Below are 21568 nucleotides of genomic sequence, written 5' to 3'. Positions count from 1 at the left end.
CGCAGCACACTGGGCTCTCCCGAACTGGACTCTCCCACTGGATGTGTTGGCTCTGGGGACTGCCTGGAAATAAACACCTGAGCCTCAGACTAAGCAAGTCTTTCCTTCCATACTCTCAGTGGCCCATTGTTCCCATCACTGATTCCACAGAGCTCTCCCAGTTGCACTGAGCTGAATTCCATCACCTGCATATTGAACTCCATCACCTCCAATTGACTGAAGTTCTGGGATTCTCTCCCTTTACACCCACTGACCCCATCCCCTCCTTCCACACTCACTCCATCCCACCACTGACACTGCACTGATTTTTGTTTGATATGTGAGGCATAAATGCTTTGTCCTTGAGCTACACCCACAACCAGAGGTGGCAGAGCTCTGAGAATCCCATTATAGAGTTTACACTGGCGGAGTATTATTTTGTCAGTAAAAGTGAAATTTCTGCTGCATTTGGAAAAGCTGCACATTGTAAAATGGCAGAAAGAAGAGGCACGATAGGCTGAACATCACACAAACCCAAAATCACTGGAAGACATTTTACTAGTTTGGAAATGACACAAGGACGTGAAGTGTGCTGAGTGCAGGCTGTGTTCCTTTTCCAGGGATCACATGCAAAGAACTAAGAAAGACAGGTCTAGAAAGGGCTATAGATGTCTGGCACTTTATCTCCCCCCAACAGAAGGGGGGACAAATGACCATTTATTCATCCCCCTATGCCTCCTGGAGTATTTTCTACATCTTTTGAGTTTTACAAACTTAGGAAAGGAAAATATCAGCTCCTGGAGTTTGAGAAGATTCTCTCAGGGTTTCATTGACTGATATGGATTAAGACAAAAATATCACATCAAAGCCATGATGCCCCACAGTTGCTGCAGAAGCAAAGACTGTGATCTCCACACCTCAACTCCAGCTTTTGGAGCCTTGGCATTAAAGACAGGTGTAGGAGTGTTGGGGCTAGGATGGTGGGGGCGGATGGAGATGAGAGATATCTGAAGCCAGGTCATGGAACCTGGGGTTTATTGCATGGGCCTGGGTGCAGGGCCCTGCTGGGAGCTGCCAGCCACAGCTCAAAGCAGGCCCAAGAGAAGTAAAGACAGTGGGAAAGAGGATGAGAGAGAGAGAGGATGAGAGGATAAGAGCGTAAGAGAGCGAGGTTCCCCTTACCGATACAGTAAATCTTCTGTGCTGAATATTCTGATTCTCACTAACCAACCTAGTACAATATACAAATCCTATAGCATTTCCATACAGCCTATAAGAATCATTACATTACCATACTGTGTTACATTTTAAACTCTAAAAACGCCTCTTTGGGCCCCTTCTGCCAAGCTGGCAGGGTCTGCTCTGACCCTTGGGCCTGTCTGCAAGCAGAGGGTGTTGTTCCATCAAAAGGAGATTACCTTCAGTCAGCCACACCATTGTTTTCCAGTTGTTCAGCAACTAAGGGATCTCAAAGCTTGCTTTCATTTCAATCTTATTTATAATTTCTATATTCTCAAAATCTTTTGCCAGGCAATCACATTTATAAGGCTTTCCTGTCTCATCTCCCCCAACAGACAGGGTTTGTGCTTTTCACATCAGCAACCCTCACCGAACACCCGGTGAGACAGCGTCACACTCACCTCCCTGTCGAGGCCAGCAGCCACGGTGACGATGTCCCCAGTCTCGCTGTTGATGGTGAACATGTTCTGGGAGGGGCTCTGGGGGGTCTGGGTGACAATCCTGTACCTCACCATGCCGTTGGCCGTGGTGGCGTCGTCCGCGTCGTTCGCCGTCACCGTCATCACGTAGGTCCCTGGAACGAGGCAAGAGGAGTTAGCAGGGACACCTCACTGCAGAGCAGACTGTGGCCCCACTTGACCTGGGGGCATGCAATTTGTTCAGAAATGCTGTGGAAGAGGCAGCTCACTTCAATCCAGGCAGGCAAGGCGAGGATTATGGAAATAGCAACACTGCTGAGATGGATGATCTGGAAGGATGCTGATTACACGTAACTGGTAGACAGAGAGAAGTTATGTGAGGGTATCTATGATTAACTTCTAATTCTTTCAGTGATTGTAAGTTTTAGGGCAGCATTTTTTTGTCCTGCAATTTTCACAGATTCTCACAGGAGATTTTTTTTCCTATCCAATCACTGCATGCACATGCATTCAGAAGCAGAATTTAATAGTGGAAAGCCCATCAGACTTCTCAGCAGCTTCAGGACACCATCAACATGCCCATGTCCAGTGCAGGAAGCAACTGCCTCCTGCTTCCAGTTCTTGGAGAAACATCCACCTTTCTTGTCCCTCCAGGATGAAAAAATCCATTTCTGCAGAGCAAATACAACAGCTGCTGCCCAGCAGGACAGAAAATCAATGATTTGGTATGTGTGGCCAGTGATGTATTGAATTGTTGGTTTGTTTCTTGCTAATCATCAGTGTCTTCATTTGCCTTGCAAAAAACAAATCCCTACATTCTCGATACTGTCGGAGTGCACTGATGCACTGACAGGCTCATTAGCACTGGAGTTTGGCAGCAGGGTGTTCTGCTAAAGTGGGAAATTATCATTAAGAGCGTAAAAGATGTTACTTGATTGGATGGACTCCTGCAGCTGCATGGTCCTGTGACCCCCAGAGCTCACAGGGCCCAGCTCTACACTTGTTGTATTGGTGGGAGGCAATGAGTAGAAGGGCAGGCACACACTGCTCACACAAGGCAATCTGCAACAGTGGATGAGTATAATGACTTGAGACCTGACAAGAGGAGTGGGAGGCAAAGAGAGACAGCAAAACCAGACATAACCTCGTTTGTGATCACCAAACCCATCAGCATCCATGACAAGAGGGAAGGTGCCACTCAAACACTGTGCATTCGGGCAGTCTGAGCAACAGACCAACTTATGAGCCTGCCATGCTGGAGAGATGCAAGGTAGTCCCAGCAAGAACCTGAGCTGACCTGAGATGGAGCCACACGTGGCTTTACAAAAAGAGCTGAGTTAGATGTGAACCATGGGCAAACTTGAGGCCATGTGGCTGCCTCAGCATCGTGCTGTGTCTCCTCTGCACACCCAGCCTGGCCACACTGGGAGCCACCACACTCCAAGGTCAGGAAGACCAGAGAGCTGCAGAGCTTGTATCTGTTTGCAAAAGATTTGAAAAGCACCCCATGCTCTAAATGGCTGCAGCATTTTGTACCTTAGCCAAGTGTCTTTAAGCCACTCAGCACGCAGGAAATCCCCCCAGCACCTCTGGAAAACCAGTGTTTCTCAGTATTAGAAGTGTAGAAGTTTGTATTTTTGCACTTGTGTGAAGAGCTTTGCTGCTCTTCCATCTGCCTCAATCAGGCTCTTTTTGTTCTCGGTGGTGGTACATATATTCCTGTGAGTTTTCTTAGTTCAATAAGAATTATAGATTAAAAAATAAATGAATGTGTAAAGCAAATCTTAATGATGAATACATTCCTGTTTTTCTGCAATAATCCTGATTCACATTTGTGAAATGAAAACAAACTATTCAACAACTTTAACATTCTCCTGATCAATAAACTTCAGAAGACGGAAGGAACACTGAATTGAAACAAGGCTCTGCAAGCAACAAATTTTCTCTATTTTCTCTACAAGCATTCGTTTTTTTGCTCTTTTGCAAAACCAGTTATCACAAGACAGCTGATACAAATAATGAAACCAACCCTTAGATAACTACAGGGAAAATGTACAGGAGAAATTTAAATAGGAAATATGCTGAATGAGATGTTTGATTTGGAATTTATGTTATCTTAATGCATTCGATACTGAAAATATCTCTGAACAGAATGTCAAAACCTGGGGCTAATGAAAACAGAAGCGGAAGAGGAAAACAGAATCTATTTTAGGACATGTGCAGTCTTAGGATGTATTCCAAAAAACAGGTGGTATTTCATGATGCACTTCCAGCTCAAAAAACCAGCTCTGAATGTCATTTGGACTTCCAGGTTCAGATAAAGGCACCCCACAGTTGTGGTCCCTCCTCATGTGAGGTGTCTCAGACTGTACCGTAAATTCCAAAATTACCCAGCACATGCATGAAATGGTGGATTCCCAACTTGGCAGGGGAACCTGCCAGGCTGCAGCTCTGGTGGCAGCGGGTGGGGGACAGCAGCTATAATGTGGATGGAGAGCACAGAAGGTCTCCTTCACTCTTTCTCTGACCCTTTTGCTCCTTTCCTGCAGTGTAGCACTGGACTAAGCACATCTGCTCTTGAGAAAAAGGACTATTTCAGCAGCATTTGACCTGCATCTCCATAAAGGGAGATGGGGCTGGACAATGTCTCTGAAGTCATGAACTGAGCACCAGGGAGCTGTATTTCAAGAGGCAATCTGCTCCCTATCTCCTATCTTTAATTTCCATTATGAAACCCAACCACAGAGAAAATAAAGAGAGGAACTTGGCATTAATTACTATCTTGTAACATAATAAAAGGCCCTCTGCAAAGGGCCCTGTGTGGCCGCAGCACACACGGAGCTGCAGCAGCCGCTTCCTTCCTGGCTCTCCCTGGGGCTGTCTGTCTGTCTGTCTGACCACAGTCTGCTGTAAACTGGCTGCAAATTGCTTCTCCCACTCCACAGTCTGGGCAGGGCTGGTATCTCCTCTCCCTTTCCTGTGTACACTTTTCCCACCTGGCAGTGCTGACCGACAGCATCTCCTGCTCCCCATGCTGAGGGCACCATCCCTAGGGATGGCTCAAGAAGGATCAACCTGTGTAACCCACCCCCCTGCCATTTTCCACTTGGTTTGCTTTGCATTTAGCCTGTCTTTAAGCAAGATTTATCCTCCAGATACCTGCGTGCTGCAGTGAATGACACAAACATAGATCTGTGCACAAGAGTATTCCACAGAGCGATGTGGATATACACAGATAAAGTGTCTGACATCCTCTGGGCGCTGTATAAACTCTTGCTCTGCGCTCAGATGGTTGGGGATGATTTACCTGCAATAAAGTAAATAATGCCATGCTTCTATGTCCTTTACATGGAGATACATCTTCATGTACTTTATATTAAAATAAAGGCAATATATCCCTGTATCCAGCCCCTAATAGTACACAAATTAGGCAAATATACAGTGGCAGAGAGCACAGCTCTAACACACATGAGGATTAAAGCTGGTATTGTTTGGCTTAAAGTGACAAAGTGCTGACTGCCTAATCTGGCCCACAGGATGTGTGTCTTGTGTGGAAATCAAAGTATTAACCACACCATATTTACAGCCCTACATCCTACCCAAACAGAGGCTAGGAGCAATTACTACAGACCAGAAATACTGAGAAAACTCCTCCAGGTCACACTCAAGAGCCTCAATCTGTACTCTGTCAGTTTTGCATCAGATCCTGCTGGTGGTGATGAAGCTCCAAGAGTAGGTTAAACCAGTGTAAACAGGGCAGGAGGGACTTTCTGCTTTCAGTGTCTGAGAAAAGCATCACCTCTATTTTCCTGCTCTCCAGGGCTTGCTCTCAAGCACACTGACAACATTAAATGAATGCATAAAGTGCCCAAACTCAGAAATTTGCCCCATTCTGTGCAGTGTATCACAGGATGAATACCCAGTGCAGATATAACAGATATATATCTGATATAACTGCATTAAACTACACACCTGGCCTGACTCAGGTATGTAACCTATTGAAAGAAAACCATTTCTCATCAAATAAGGCACATGGTATGTTAAATAAAATACCGAACCTAGTACATCATGTCAATATTAAATCAAATTTGCTGCATGTTGAACAGCTCTTCTGAGCAGCAGATTGAATTACCATGCACAGCTAGTGATGACAAGATTACTGTGCATTAGCCTTCATTAACTAACGTGCAGAGTTCATATATCACCTGAGTTAAAATTAATGGATGGCATGATGAAGGAGATCTATCAATAAAAGGCAAGACCTCCAGAATCTGTGACTTCCCAATGCATTCCCTTTGATTTCCCACAGACTGTAACCTCCCAGATGTTATTTTGTCAAACGAGATGGTTTTGTTTGTAACCATGGATAAGACACATGAGAGAAATGCTTGAAAGCAAACCTTATGGAAAATATTCCCATTGGATTAATTAAAGTTTCTACAGGAAAGGAAAAAAAAAATGCCTTACAGAACCTGGGGGAATGGAAGCAAAGGGAGATAATTTATACCTGTACATTCAGTTTTGTTTGTCAATTTTAAAATGAATTGCATCCCCTTGCAAAAGACTGCAAAGAGATTTTGCTAGATTCACCATATCTCATTCCATCTGTACACACTAAGGAAAAAGAAAAGCAGAACAAGAGAGATAGCTGCCCTGAGCATGTGTGAGCAGATAAGCACAGTCATAAACAAATGTCCCCCTCAAATCACTCTGGAATCTGAGAATCAGCCCAGTTCTTTGTAGCCCAGACAATCCCAAAGTGGGCTGCTAATTCCCCTCACGCTGTCTGCAATCTCTGCTCTCCCATCTATGCAACTTCATTTCTCCATAAAGATGGAGCTTTCATGAGTTTAAGGCACACAAAAAATATTTTGGCACAGTTGTGCTCCTGAAGTCTTTGTTACAATTGCTTTATAATTGCCATTTTTCTAAGCTGGTTTGATATCCATTAGTTAGATTTAATGCATGTTAAAATAAAGAGCTAATGGGCACTTAACAGGAAGCCAACAAAACATAAAAATCAAAACTCCTTTCACTTTGCCCCTTTATCCCGTATGTCACTGCAAAACCACATAATCCTCTCAGTCTTCTCCTATGATATAACAGAAAACACTAAAAATTCACCCACTTTTTACTGATAATGCTATTTCTCTATCCAGCTTTATCTCACAGTTTATGTTTTTAAATGGCTGGTAAATGGCTGCAGAATCATTAAAGGTTGGTTAACCTTCTCAGTCTAATTTTGACCTACAAGATACTTAATTTAATCATTCCCCCATAGAAAAGGACGGGATCATTATGTGCAGACATGTGGTGCTAGCCATGTTACATTAGATCTTCATTAACCCAAGTTAATAATGGCTTTGTACTAATGGAAACTTCCCCTTACTCCTCATTTTTTCCCCCTAAATTGGAAAGCTCACTTAGTGAATCCTCTGCATCTGATGCTAGATAGAGAAGACAGTAAGAGTTGTGGAAAGATTAAATACTGAAGAACAGTGTAAAATTTACATTTCCTAAAACCAAAATTTTCCACTCAGAACAGTTTCCTGATATTTGTTTCCTTTCCCACAGAGGATGGGAAACTCATGCCACTTCTCATAACTGGCACACCTCACCCTTTAGGTGATTTCACTCGTTGCAAGAACTCAGGGACAGAAACACACACAAGGAAAAGCAAAGGCATCAAAACCAAGTTCCAATGACAAGTATGATGGGATCCTGAAAAGTCCTCCGAGTACAACTGAACTTTCTCTAATGTTAAAAACTAAAGCATTTCATCTAACAAACCTACATCCTCAAGTGAAAAAATATTAAATGTATTCAATGGGTGATGTGAAACAGTTTCACACACTCATTGTTAAGGGTTTCAAATGAAATTGGGGAGCTGACCTAGCAATGGTGCTGAGTGGAGTCACAGAGGTGAACAGGAAAATGGACAAGACATCAAGATGACAGAAGTGAGTGCAAGTACTGCAGGTGTAATAAATTGCAAATATACTTCAATTAAACTGCATCCCACATGCTCTGGATAAAAAAAACGAAATAGGAGCAGCACTTTCCTTCCGAATGATATTCTTTCCGTTGTAACTGATAGCTACTGTCATTCTCCTTCACCATAATTTTTGTAATCATTGGCAAATTTTGACCTTTCAAGCAGCTAACCTAATTCATAACGGATGCCACTTCCTAATTAGCAGAGACATTGGATTTTCAGCTTCAGACAGGGCGAGAGCCAGCCTAATGAGAATAAAGAGAGCGAGCAGGTCTGGAGAGACAACAGAGAGAGCTGAAGAGGCTGCTGTCACCCAGGACGGAAATCAGAGCCCCTGATTGTTAAAAATGGAATAAATACCTCCGGAGAGCCAAGGAGCAGATGCACTGACTGCTGCACACACGTGGCCCTGGCCAGATTTGGAGATCACTCCCCTCCAGCAGCCTGCAGCTCACTGAGACCCCCTTGCCCCAGAGAAACCCCACCAGTCCAACATCTGAGTGGGCAAAGGCACATCCAGCTGCATAAACCCACCAGGTTCAGCCTGGCTGAGCTCCTGCACATGCATCCACTTGATTTCCAGGGCTAATTTAAAGAAGAGGGAAAGCGTGGCTACTTGGGACAAAATATCCTGAACATCCCCACTGAACTGTGCTGAACAGCCAGGTTTGATGCTGCACTGAAGGCATGTGTGACTCCAGAAATCAGGCAGCCCCAGCTGCACACAACCTGACACTGAACACATCCTCCACTGCAATCCAATCCCTGAATTTTGACACTAGAATACGATACAATAAAAAGTGGTGTAATATCATATAAATGTTATTATATATATCATAGTATTCTATTTGTAACTGCTGGTGAAAAGGAGGCAGAGTGTAGGCTATTACAGTGTTCAGTTGTAACTCCCTCCTACATTGGTGTCAGACCATGATTTCCACATTCTTTCCTTTACATCAACATGGCCTTCTTTTTTCTTTTCTTTTTTTTTTTTTTTTTTTTTTTTGAGGGAAAACCCACCAGTCTTGGGATTTGCATTTTTTTTTTCTCACTTACAGACCTATAATTCACTTCCTTGCTCTTGGGACTGGATGCTTCTGAAAAGGAAATTAAGAGCACAGATTTCATAACCACTCACCTCGAAAGAAAATGGAAAGCACTACCACATGAGTCTGCAGAAAAACAATTTCTTACCTTAAAATTGTGCTTGGCTGAGCAAAATAACTTGAAAAAGAATATTGTGTATCCTAAGTCTGTGTGTAATGTGTGAGAGAATAAGAATCAGGTTGGACAAAGCCATTTTTAATAGCATATAAAGTGCAAGGATAAGAGCAACACCCGCCCAGGTGCAGGAGATGGCACTGTCATAGAGGAATATATTCAAGCTTGGGATGGATCCAGAAGTAATGCACCCAACCTGTGAATACCACTGGGATACAGGGAAGAATCCATTGAGTCCTACTCTGACCCTCTGGAATATTTTACCTGTGCATGATCGCTCTGGAACATTCAGCATTTGCATTATTTTAAGTTTCTAGTGCTACAAACCAGAATGTGTGGCAGTCTCATCCATGAACCTGGTCAGCTGCTCTCTTGAACTGGGACCTTCGTAAATGAAAACTTCTAAAATTAACTAATCTCCAAGCTGGAGGAAACATATTGAATGTTTTGACTATGAACAGTGCTATGGCATTTTTGGAATGGGTTGCAGTGGCAGGAAGAAGGATTCACTCTGTGTCCTATTAATTTTTTAAAATTAAACATCTTCTCCTCAGATTTCAGACCCTGCCAGCCAGCTACACCTGCTCTGTTCCTTCACTGAACAAACACCCAGGCACACCAGGCATCTCCTCATGAACTGCACTGTCAGGCTGGAGAAGAGGAACCAGACAGAACTGCAGAATCCAAATTCTCCCCATGAATATATATACAAATGCAACTATATGCCTTAAAAGATTAATTTCACATGCTTTAAATTGCAGTTTAATTTGAAAACTAATTCAGCCTCATAATTGGCTTTCTGTTCAAATCACTGAGGCTAAAGATTTAAATTCTTAATATTCAGATGACTTTCGAGTTTCTGGCCCCATCTGTGCATTAGTCCATGGTGTTAATCTCTGAGGGAATCTCTGCTGGCATAGAAATAAAATAAACAAACTGGGACACTAGTAGAATAATCAGCTTTTAAAATCCTTGGTTTTTTTATATACTCTTTATTTTTTATGAGATTTCTTTAACTCGATTTGCCACATATAGATTTGGCTCCCAGCTATTTCATTTTTCAAGTGGCATGTTATCAACAATTATTCTATCAGAGTTCCATGGACTCAGGAGGAGAAAGAGAAATTTTAAATTACAACATTTCTCATGTAAGAAATACTAATATTCCTTTATTTTGGAGGACTGTCTATACTCAGAACTCTTTTACATCACTCCTAAGAAGGGTGGTAGGAGAAAACACAGCTCCAGGAGAATGAAGGGGCTGGAGAGAGTTTAAAAGAAGTCACTTGGACTTGTGCTATTGACTTGAAAGGGACCAAGATACATCCAGAGAGTTAGTGAAGTGGAAAGGATAAATGGGAATGGAAAAGGCCAGTCTGACAGGAACAAATTGTTTTGGAGAGATGAGTTAATTTTTGACAATCTTTCTGTTAGAACAAAATAGATACAACCCAGAGCAAAGCACTCAAGTCGCTGCAGAGCATTTCACATTGACCTTTTCAGAACTGAACACTTCAGTTAAGTGAGACATCCACATCCTTCCACGAGGAAGGGTCTGCTGTGGTCATAGCAAAACCGAGCTTCTGCAGAGATGGAAGTAATTCTTCTCCATCCCACTACTGTTTTGTGATTAAATTCCCTTTCTTCTTTCACATTTAAGCATTTTCATGCCATCTTATTGAGTAATTTTTTTTTTGGAAACTCTAAGAGTTTCTCCAGAAAGAGCCCTACCCAAGGACACTGCTGGGACCCTGCACACCCAGCAGTACAAGTCCAGGGGCTTGGGCTCACAGAGGGGAAAATCCCACTGCAAACCCCAGTTCCTTCCTGCTGTAAGGAGCTGCTGTGATGCAGCTGGGAGGTGTGAGCATGGAAAAGGCAGCAGAATCCTTGCAGGGCAGGCAGTGCTGGGCAGCCCAGCCCTGCACCCATCCCGCTGTGTCAGAGCAGCTCCAGGAGAGCTCTGCTGATTAAGGCTGCCAGAGGGAGCAGGGGAATTTCAGCCCCAGCTTGCAGCTGCATTTTAAAAGCTTGGCTGTGTGTTCTTCACACAGAGGCAAAGTTCAAAGAGGCAGAACATTATTCAACATGAGTAAAATAGGGTCTTTTAAGATACACTTTCAAACAGAGGCGCGTTAAATCAAAACAAGGCGTGCAGGGGGAGAGGGAGGAAGAAAGATGGTCCTGTGGAAAAGGAAATCCTGCATCACTACTCCTGTTCTGCATTTTTGGAAAGGCCTGCTTTAACACATTTTAAATTGCCCAGCTACTTGACCTGAGGCTAGATAAGCTAGAAATGCATTAAACTGTTTTTCCAGAGAGCATCAGAAAAGGAAAGAGATGTAATTCAGTTTAAGAGCCAGCACATCTGAGGATGTCCAGGGGCCAGTTCTCACTACAGAGAACTTCACCAAGAGGAAGCTCCTGATTTCAAGAAGACTATGCTATGGCTCAAGACACTATTTCAATTAAGTTATTATAATCTTAGCCAGCAACAACAACCTATTATAATTAATAATACTTGATGATTTCTTTTCTATTCCTGTCAAGGGTTGCTTCAAGGTGACTTGCAGAGAGCAAGCTCCTTGGGAACCCAGGCTGAGTGCTCTGCAGGCTGGGAAGCCCCTTCACTTAAACCCCATCAGACTGTCTAATGAGTCTCTTCACATCATTGCCAATTCTTCCAGCTCTTGGACAATTTTGTGTATCTGTATTCCAGGCTAAAGCAAACTTGTTCCTGCGGGAGGCTGAGTGCCCAGCAGTGTCACACCGTGCTGCAGGCTGGAGCACTCCTCCTTCTGCATTCCCTTTCTTTGCTTCACTCCACCCTCTTTTGGCTTGTTCACTGCTGAGTCAGTGGGTCACATCTCACTTGGCCACCCTCCATCTCTGCCAGGCTCAGGGATGAGGCCACACACTCTGTTCCAGGTCAGCACAGCCCGGCCCCGAGCAGGGACCAGCATCCTGCGGAGGGACACACAGCCCTGCCTGCTGTGCACACACACAGCCCTGCCTCTGCTCCAGCCCGGACCCTGGGAGTGCTGGACAGCTCCTCAGGGCCCTTTCCTGCTCACTGGAACAGAATCTGCTCTATTGATCCCACTGGAGCCTTTCTGGGGCTTTCCCTGCAGCTCAAGGTCACTGTGCCCTGCTCAGCCTCTGCTCAACAGCACATTTGTGATGGTCTTGCTCTGCAAAATTTCCATGGGTAGAGCTCAAGCTCCATATATTCTTTTTTATCTGGGTTTTTTAAAATTAAATCTGGGCAAAATTCCGACTGACTTCAAACAGCCATTGGCTTCTCGTTCTAGCTGCCCTCAGAGCCAGCATTTATTTGGGGTACTCTGATATCTCGCATCAGAGGTGTGCAAAATTAAGAACATTGCAGATACTGTCGTAATCAAGTAATCCTGCATTTTTAATCACAGCCATTATAAATGGGCATATGGAAGATGTGAGAAATAACAATTGCACAGGATATCCAGGGAAGCATTTTCAGTCCTCAGGCATAGTTCAGCAGCACTGAGCAGAGGAAAATGAATGCTGAACTCCTGTAACATATAACAAGATTTTTTGGTTTGCTTGAAGCATGGATATTCACACATATGCAGATATATTTTTATAGATGCATATACATCTCTAACTTACTGTTGAATCAGTACTGAACAAATTCTGCTGTTACCTCAAAGAATATGCAGTGTCTTTCATTTCTCAACCGCTGCCAGAAATAAAAATAATAAATTCTGGCAATGTATTTCTTCTCTTGCAATGGCTGGTGCTACCTCCTTAGTTGTTACAATATTCTGAGTAATAAAAAGTTTCTAAATATTTGCAAGATCTACCCTTAGCTAAATACATTGTCTACACTTGTTTCTGCACAAGAGGGACACATAATTTTGAGGCAAAGGAGGAGCACGCAGATATTCCCTTTAACTCCATGACCTCTCTATCACTTTCTCAAAGGCACAGGATCATGTTTCTTGCCAAGCACACAGAATGAGGACCTCCAATACCCAAATTCCTAGGAGGCTCAAAAAGCAAGGAAGAGAAATTCAATACTAATATAAACCTTTAAAAGAATACCGATTAAACAGGAGAGAGAGGAAAAAAACCCCGACAAACATATCAAAGACAAATGTAATTGCTTTTGAATAAAAACAGATTGCTTTCTACCTTCCTGCCTTAAAGGCAAGCACTCCAGCCTGGGACAGAGAATACCAAAAAACACTGCTAGAAGCAGAGGCACAAGTATTTTGTAGGCAAATTATCCTGTTCTATTTAATAGCTCAAAGGCTTATCTGGATTTCAGACAAGAAGAGGATGCAATTTACTGCTACTCTGACAGATGAACAGACCTAGTTAAAACATTTGGGAACACTTTGAATATTGATCTGTCCTCGAATAAGATGTAAGAAATTTGATTTGCTATGGAAATGTTGTATCAGTCTTCAAACCTTTACATGCCCCAGAGTGGCCTTCAAATGAAAGCTGGAAAAATTCTCTGGGAAGATGCCATCAGAGCTGTCAGCTCAGGGACTTCTCACCAAGCAGGACCAGGACCAGGACTTTGAAGCTGGGACATCACCACCCAAAGGAATCAGAAAGGGAGCTTGTACCTATTCTTTGCTCAGCAATAATGTCACGTTCTGTCCCCACCACGTGTCCCCCACAGCTGCCGGTCCCTCTCAGTGCTGGAAGACAATCAATCAGGGCTGTGAATCACCTTGTTAAAAGCAGTGCCCACCGGAGACTTCCCTGTCACACCTCCGGCAGCAGAGCCGCTGTGATAAATGTTTGCTGACACAAACCAAAGTCACGGGGTATTTAACCCCTCAGCTGGCAAACAACCAAGGAGAGAAGCCAGGAAAAAAACTCACTCTGATTACAGGAGGCTTCCAATTGTTCTGGTGACGCAGAACAAAGAGTGGATACAATAATTTTAGTTACGCTCAGCAATGAGCTGAACCAACGCTGCTCCCATATTGGGAACTGCAGGGTTACACCACACTTAAATAACAAATCAACAGTGGAGTTGGAAATAGAACATTAAAGACCTTTACAGCTCTGTTTCTTCCAAGCATATAAATGTGCTCATGTAAAAATCATCAGTTTTTCCCATACAGCTTACACCCCCACTGATTTTTCACCCATAAATTTCCTGTAATTCAACTTCAGGTTTTTCCCCATTTTTACCCTCTGTTAGAATAGTCTGTGGAGACAGAGGATGAGCCTGCAATTTCAATGTCAATATTCCCACTTCTGCAGGTTTCCATCAGGTCCCACGTAAGAAAGTGTTTTCTTGAGACAGAGCCTTCTTTGGAGTCTGACTGGATGCCAGATATTGAGTTGGCAAATGACTGAATTAAATATCAAGGAGGAGGATATTGAGCATTTGAGACACAGGGTCAGGGAAAGGCCACTGCCAGGCTGGCTTTCAGTGCTCTGTAATTGGAATAAGAGCCCTGTACGTGTGCAGTGAGTGTGTGAGAATGGTGCTACAGAGCATTACAAAACTGCTTTTACAAATTCCATAGCCAGGAAGGGACCACTAGGTTCCCTCCATCCCCAGTCTGCACTTCCTCTTCATCCAGAAAAAGATACACAATGGGATTGTTCTCACCTCCATCAGTCTTCCACCAACAGCCAGCAAGAGCAAACCTCTCCCTCATCCCCTGTGATCCCAGCAGAGCCCAAGCTACCACACCACATGAATGCCTGAAAATCTGTGAAAATTTGAGATTATACTTTCAACTGTACCTGGTTTAGAGCCTTCATCAACAGATCCATTATAGACTTGGTTGATGAACTCCGGCCTGTTGTCATTCATATCAATCACATAGATGTAAAGGTCAATGGGATTCTCCACCTTGTTTCCATTCATGTCCACTGCATGAGCCCGGAGCTGGGAATGAGCACAATGAAAGCACAACATCAGCAACTGGATCTGTTGCAGAGTGAGAGACTGTTTTGCAAGGATTGACTTTACATCATAAATACTTCCTCAGAATTGAATGGAGCCAGTATCTAATTCCAGCAGAAAGCACTGACATGGCTTCCATCTACACTCGACTCACAGTTTTTCAGAGCTTAATACAATATTGAAATAATATTTTGAAACAGTGATTGTCAGTGGAAACACTTCAACTCTGGTGTAGTGATGCTATCTTATCCCCTTCACAGCTCACAGACCACTCTATTTTAATTTTTAAGACATATTGAACCTTGTCTGACAATCTGAAAAGCAAATTTTGCTTAGTTCCAAATAAAGCGAGGAAATGATTTTGAGCGAGAAGTTTCTTATGGGAACCTGCAGCGTTTCACACCCATAATACTGGGGATTAGTAAGTGAAGAGATTTCAGCAAGATCTTAGTGATGTTTATTCTTTGTTTAATCATGGTCTCCAGGAACAGCAACAGCTACCGACCCCATTGCTCTGTGCACCAAAAGACATTTAAAAAGTCCCTTTCCTTCAAATAACGGGAGCCCCCATGGCACTAAGAATGCAATTTCCTCAGGCTTCAATAAAATACCCAGTGCTGAGGCATTTCAATAACCAGAGCCACAGTGTTAAGCCCTCAGTTAAACCGGAACTGCAGCTTTATCTTATTAGCAATAACCATCAGTAATAATGCCCAGGAACAAGAGCATCTGTTTTCTGAACAAAAGAGACAGATACAGCATGTCAAAATGAGTAATTAATAAAACGAAGCAATCACAATAGTCTGGAACAATCAGTAACCAGGTGAAAAAAATGAATAGCTTTCTCATTAGAGGGAACAGATGGCTACTGTAAATGGTGTGTGGCTGAAGGGTGTCGGGAGAGCTCTGACAGTGAGGGAAGGGCTGCACAGCCCCGACCTGGCTGGACCTGGGGAGGCTCTGCAGATTTTGGCCACCCTCCCACTTCATCTCAGCCCCTGTGAGCACTGCTGAACCTCCACCCTGCCACGAGAACAGGGGATGGCACTCGGGATGGTGTCACATCCCACAGGGCTGGTGGGCTGGGGAAGTGTCGGAACCCAGGACATTCCTCTGACTGCCCTGGATGACTCCAGACCCTGGCAGGGGGCTCAGAGACCTTGGCCTGGAGTCACAGACACCTGTGCCTTGGATTTTAGCCCATGGAAACAATTACCCGCTTTGTGTGAGGAGTTACAAGCCACATGAGTTTGAGTAGAATAATAGTTAATTTATCACAGGGTTAAACATTAGAATTCTGGGGATTTAGAATGGGGCTTCAAGAGGCAAGATGGAGGAATCTGGGCATGTCCTGTCCTTCTTCTTCTTCTTCTTCTTCTTCTTCTTCTTCTTCTTCTTCTTCTTCTTCTTGTCCTCCATCTTCTGCTGTGATGGTGACACTTCTGGATTGGTTTAAAGTAGAGACAGTCTAACATAGGTGATAGGTATTGGAAAATTATTGTAAATAAAGTACACAGTATAAAAAGCTGCCAAGGGCAGTCAGTGTGCCATGAACCAACCTGCCACACAGGTCTCAGCAGAAGCATGTAATAGATAAGGAAAAATAAACAACTTTGAAAAGCAGAGCCGAGGAATCTTGACTTCTTTGGTCGCAGGGCTGGGAAAAAAAGACTTTTAATACCTCAGGAGCCTTTTCAATCACAGAAAACCCGAGAGGAAACCAAGGCTTCAGAGGACGTCAGCTTCACAGAGTCACAGAGTCACACAATGGGCTGGGCTGGAAAGACCTTAAAGCTCATCTAGTTCCAACCCTCTGTCACAGGCAGGGAACCTTCCACGGGACCAGGGTGCTCCAAGCTCCATCCCCACTGTGCTTGAACACCTGCAGGGATGGGACAGCCACAGCTCCTCTGTTCGTGCCAGGGCTGGCTGGGACATGGGGCTGAAGGACAGGGACACCCCAGCTCTGCCATCCACAGGATGGAGGCCTCTGGTCCCTCCCAGCAGTTCCCCACACCAGCAGGCTGCTGCTGGGAGTCAGAGCTGACTTTACAGGGAGGTCTCCAGCTCCTCTGATGCATGACAAATAAATGTGCTAATTGCATTAGCCCTGGTTCCTGTCTTTCACTCTCGCTGTGTTTGTGATTGATGTAACTTTCCCCTTCATGTATGGTGCTCAGAAGTCCAGAGCTTAACAAAAGGAGCTGCACACCATTAGGATGGGCTGGATTAACATTTAATCAAGCAAAGAGAACAAACTGCCACATGAAATGAGCTGGGAGAAAAACACTTTTTTTTCTTTTCAAAGGAAATTAAGCAGCACGTTTTCTTTAAAGTCTGAAGAAGTCCAGATTTGCTTTCAATACAGGGTGTACCATTTGTGTTTCATGACTTGCAATGCTCTTAATATCTGCATTTCTTTCCTACATAGGAACTGCTTTGGCTCCCACCTGTTGAGCTATCCTTCATCATGTCAGATGTAGCAATTCAATAACTTTACAGTCAGAGGTCAGACTGTCTTTGAAAAAAAGTAATTCAGAGCTAAAATTAAAGTTATTATCTTCAAACTGAGGCAGCACTGGGCTCTCTCTTACAGCACTTCCAGCAGCGGAAATGGTTCCATTCAGAGATAAAGCAGAGAGCAAAGCTGGTATCTCCCGCCTCAGATCTGACTCTCCCCCTGCAAATTTTTAATTACATTCGATAGCTTTTGTTTGAAATCTCCAGGAGTAAGGGATTTCTCAGCAATGCACATCTATCTGCTTGTTGCACTCACCGAGCACATGTACCCATCAGTGCATTACTGCCTGCACTCCAGGCAAAAAAAATTCAATAAGCAAGACTGCATGGATCTCATCAAACCTGTGGTGCCATGCTCAAGTGTCCTGAGCCCAGCACCAGCACTGGGACAAGCCATGGGAGGCAGGCAGTGCTGGGCACGCTGCTGTGGTCACTGCTGTGGTCACTGATGTCCTGGCTCAGCATCTGCAGTGCCAGGAACATGGCACCCTCTCTCCTGCTCCTTTTTTTGGCCTGGCTTCAATGAACATTTCTTTCCTTTTGTGCTTTTTTGCATTCATTTTCTCTGCCTGTTCTCTCTGAACAACTCTCATGTGCCAATGCCTCCCTATCTCCCACAACATGTGGCTTGCCTGTGGTCAGTGCCAGCTGTGGCAAAGGGAGAAGGGAGTCCTGAGCCCCAGGGTTCAATTTAAACTCAATGGGAGCTCTTCCTGCTAAAAAACATTCCTTGTTAAGAGACAATTCCTCACTAGAGACCATCCTCAGCAGAGAGAGCCAAGGAAGGAGGGACTCCAGGGGGTGAATCAGTGTATGGGAAACTGGCTGGATCTCAAAGGCTGATCTACACTACATTTCCCTTCCTTAATTCATCTTCTCTCTGATTCTTTTGTCCTACTTTTGGCATTCATGAGGCAGGCTCAAGCTGGACAGCACACTTTGTTCTGGAGCCATTCCTCAATGGCTCAGATGGGGCTCATTTCAGCGAGGCACAGTCGGAGCCCACGCGGTGCTCTGTGACCAAGCCACCTCCACTTTGGTGTTGAAGTGATGGAGGGGATGAAAAGCAGATGCATGGGAGTGCTTTGTAGCACTGGACAAGGCACAAAGGGTGATGGTTGAGCTCCGTCAGACACACACATAATTTTTGAGCTGGAAAACACACCAGTGCAAGGTCAGCATCACCTGAGCCACAGGACACATGCCAGACACGGGGCATGCACAAGTACTCAAATGGGAGCTGGTGGCTGCCTGAAGAGACAGTTAAGAAATATTTATAAAGTTAGTTTGAAATATTTACATTTTCCCCAAGAGGAAGAACATGACAGGAGTGAAGAAGGAATAAAATCAAACTAAATACCTTGCAAAGGATTCTGAAAAATTAATACACGTAGCCAACTAATCTCTAGCTGATGCATCATCTGCTGCACCAGCCAAGGAGCTGGCTCGATATTCTTTAACAAATATTGTTTAAAAGTGTGACAATTATTGCTATCATATTCAGCAGCAGCTACCACCGGTCTCTGAGGTTTTCCTACTGACAGTTTCCAGTGTAAATGTAGCTGTTGGCATACAAATGATTTGGTATCATGATTATTGATTACACTGGAGGCTGGTGGTATCTGAAGGTAGTTAGTCAAAGTCAACACAGTGAATTGTGTTAAATATGAATATTACTTAGGCACTAATACTACTAATACAAATATACATTATCAATCAGTGACAGAGCCTTTAAGCAATAAGCATACAATGTCATGCCTAATTTGTGTGCTCTTAATTGTGATTAAAAGTTCAATTTAGAGCATTGTGACTCAAATGGCTGGCATTATTCAACATGGCTCAAAATACTGGAATTATCCCTTCATTTGTAGTAAAATTGTTTTGTTCATTTGCATTTAAAACAACTCTTTGTCAGTCTATAACCCACCTGCTCTGCTCCAGCCATTTCTGAGGGAGTATTTCACCAGCCTGAAGCTGACAGTGCACACATGTGTCTGGAACTGGATTAGGACTTGCTTCAAAGTTTCCCTATAATGCATATTACTTGAGTATCATAAGCAATGATTACTTACTGACATGTTTATGCTGATGTCTTTTGAAAACAGAGCTTGAAAAACGTCTTGGAAAACTAAGCTACCAATTTTCTATCCCTTGTACTTGCCAGGCCTAACTGCAGCTTAATATGAAGCTGGTGTCTGGATCAGAAAAGACATTCAGAGCCACTAATTCTGTCAGCAGCACCAAGGGGACCTGGGGAGCGCAGCTAAATGAGGCCAGGAGAACTCATGCATATTAAATATCACTACCTGCTGCACCTTCCTGGGCATGCAGGGAACATCCCAGGGGCTGACTGCAAGGGGGGATGCAGCACACACACAAACCTGCCACAGTGAGAGGGCTGAGAAATGTGGGCATGTGCCCCATGGATGTGTGTCCCTTGTGTGTCCCATGGCTGTGTGTCCTTGTTGTGTGTCCCACGGCTGTCTGTCCCATGGCTGTGTGTCCCTTGTTGTGTGTCCCTTCACGGTATCCCACAGCTGTCTGTCCCTTGGCTGTGTGTCCCATGGATGTGTGTCCCATGGATTCCTGTCCCATAGATGTGTGTCCCATGGCTGTCTGTCCCATGGCTGTGTGTCCTTGTTGTGTGTCCCATGGCTGTCTGGCTGTCTGTCCCATGGCTGTGTGTCCCTTGCTGTGTGTCCCTTCACGGTATCCCACAGCTGTCTGTCCCTTGGCTGTGTGTCCCATGGATGTGTGTCCCATGGATTCCTGTCCCACAGATGTGTGTCCCATGGCTGTCTGTCCTTTGGCTGTGTGTCCCGTCCCATGGCACTAATGACACCAGGGTGGCTCCCAGGGCATCACTCAATGCCACCTGTGCAGTTCCACACCACATTATGGGGTTGGTTTAGTGGCTGCAGAGCCCTTTTTACTTTTCTCTGCTCGTATTTTCTCTGTGTCTGGGATGCCTGTGAGGTCCCTGGGGAGTTTGTGCTCTGGTTTGGAGTGCAGACACAAACAGATGAGGCCGAAATACAGCTGAACTTGCTATCACCAGCACACACAGCACCTGGGCAGGGGCTCTGAGTCCCAGAGGCACACACATCTCTGCATAACTCAACTCAGAATGATCCTCCCTAAAAGTTCAAGAATGATCACAAAAACAGGGGAAGTTCTGCTGCAGAACTCCTGATCTAATTAGAAAAAAATCTGTTTCACCTTAGGGAACAAGGCAGGTTTCATCAGACAAATGGCTTGCTGAATGCAGGGAGTTTTAAAACACTAATATTTTAAAAATGGTAGTCCTGGAGCAATACAGATAATTATGCATAAGAAAATATGTGTTGAAAATGTGGGAGTTAATGAAACAGAACTCTTGATATGCAGCCTTACAAAGACTTGCAAATTATTGTTCTTTCTTTTATAATTAGTTTTTAGATTACCTGGGAACAAAAGCAGCAAGGACAACACTCGAGAGTGACAGAGATGCTGAAAAGATTTGGGTTTTTTTGGGGCTGCAGAAAACCTGGAGCTGTGTAAATGCAGCCACCTTCAGCTGGAACACAAGGCTGCACAGAACAGACACAGAACCCATGTCCTGCTGGGTCAGAGGGAGCACTGGTGCCTTGCAGCTCCACTGACATTCTCACTCAAGAGCAAAGCTACTAATTCAAGCTAAAGGAAACTACAGCAGATCTTAAACAAGTTTAAATGTGGCCAAGCTCTGTAGTTCACATCCAAACTACACCTCAGTCTTCCAGCACTCAGTTCAAACCTGGCTCCATGTTGCCTTTCCTATCAGTTAGAGACTGGGCTCTATGAAGTGGCATAAATTCATTGACTTCTTCAACTCTCCACTAGCTAAAACTTTGAACTTTATTTTCTTTCTGGAAATGGGCCAAATTTCTTCTCATTTTCAGCACTCTAAGTTTCCTCTCCAGTGTTTGGGTCATTGCTTTGTGCATGGTGTATTTCTAAAGGCTTTGCAAAGGGTTAATAAATGAAAAACTGATGGTCCAAGAAATCATCAATCTATTGCTACTGAGGCTGAAGGATCTAAAGGTCATTTACAGACACAGTTTAAAATATTCTTCATCACCTTCTACTATTCTCCTAACAAAGATTTTTCTATCATTCAGTATTCCTGTCTATAAGGTCTCATAACATACTTATTCTCTCTATAAAATACATCTTCCTGTAACCTTCAGAGTATGAATATGCTTATTTACATATGGATGCCACTAGTTCAAGGTTTCTGCGAGGAACAGCAAAGGC

The 21568-nt window shown here is 43.9% G+C and overlaps 1 protein-coding gene across 1 annotated transcript in view; it reads right to left on the bottom strand.

The window, feature by feature from the left end:
• Positions 1-21568, bottom strand: part of CDH4 (cadherin 4) — a 417132-nt gene that overhangs the window by 73784 nt on the left and 321780 nt on the right. The window contains exons 6-7 of the mRNA XM_059480662.1: positions 14611-14755; positions 1620-1792 (exon numbers count right to left, since the gene is read on the bottom strand). Of these exons, the coding sequence (XP_059336645.1) occupies positions 1620-1792; positions 14611-14755 (318 nt within the window). The remainder of the gene's footprint in view (positions 1-1619; positions 1793-14610; positions 14756-21568) is intronic.

Source organism: Ammospiza nelsoni, chromosome 12, assembly GCF_027579445.1.
Source record: "Ammospiza nelsoni isolate bAmmNel1 chromosome 12, bAmmNel1.pri, whole genome shotgun sequence".
Lineage (NCBI taxonomy): Eukaryota > Metazoa > Chordata > Aves > Passeriformes > Passerellidae > Ammospiza > Ammospiza nelsoni.
This window is presented reverse-complemented; position numbering and strand designations above follow the sequence as displayed.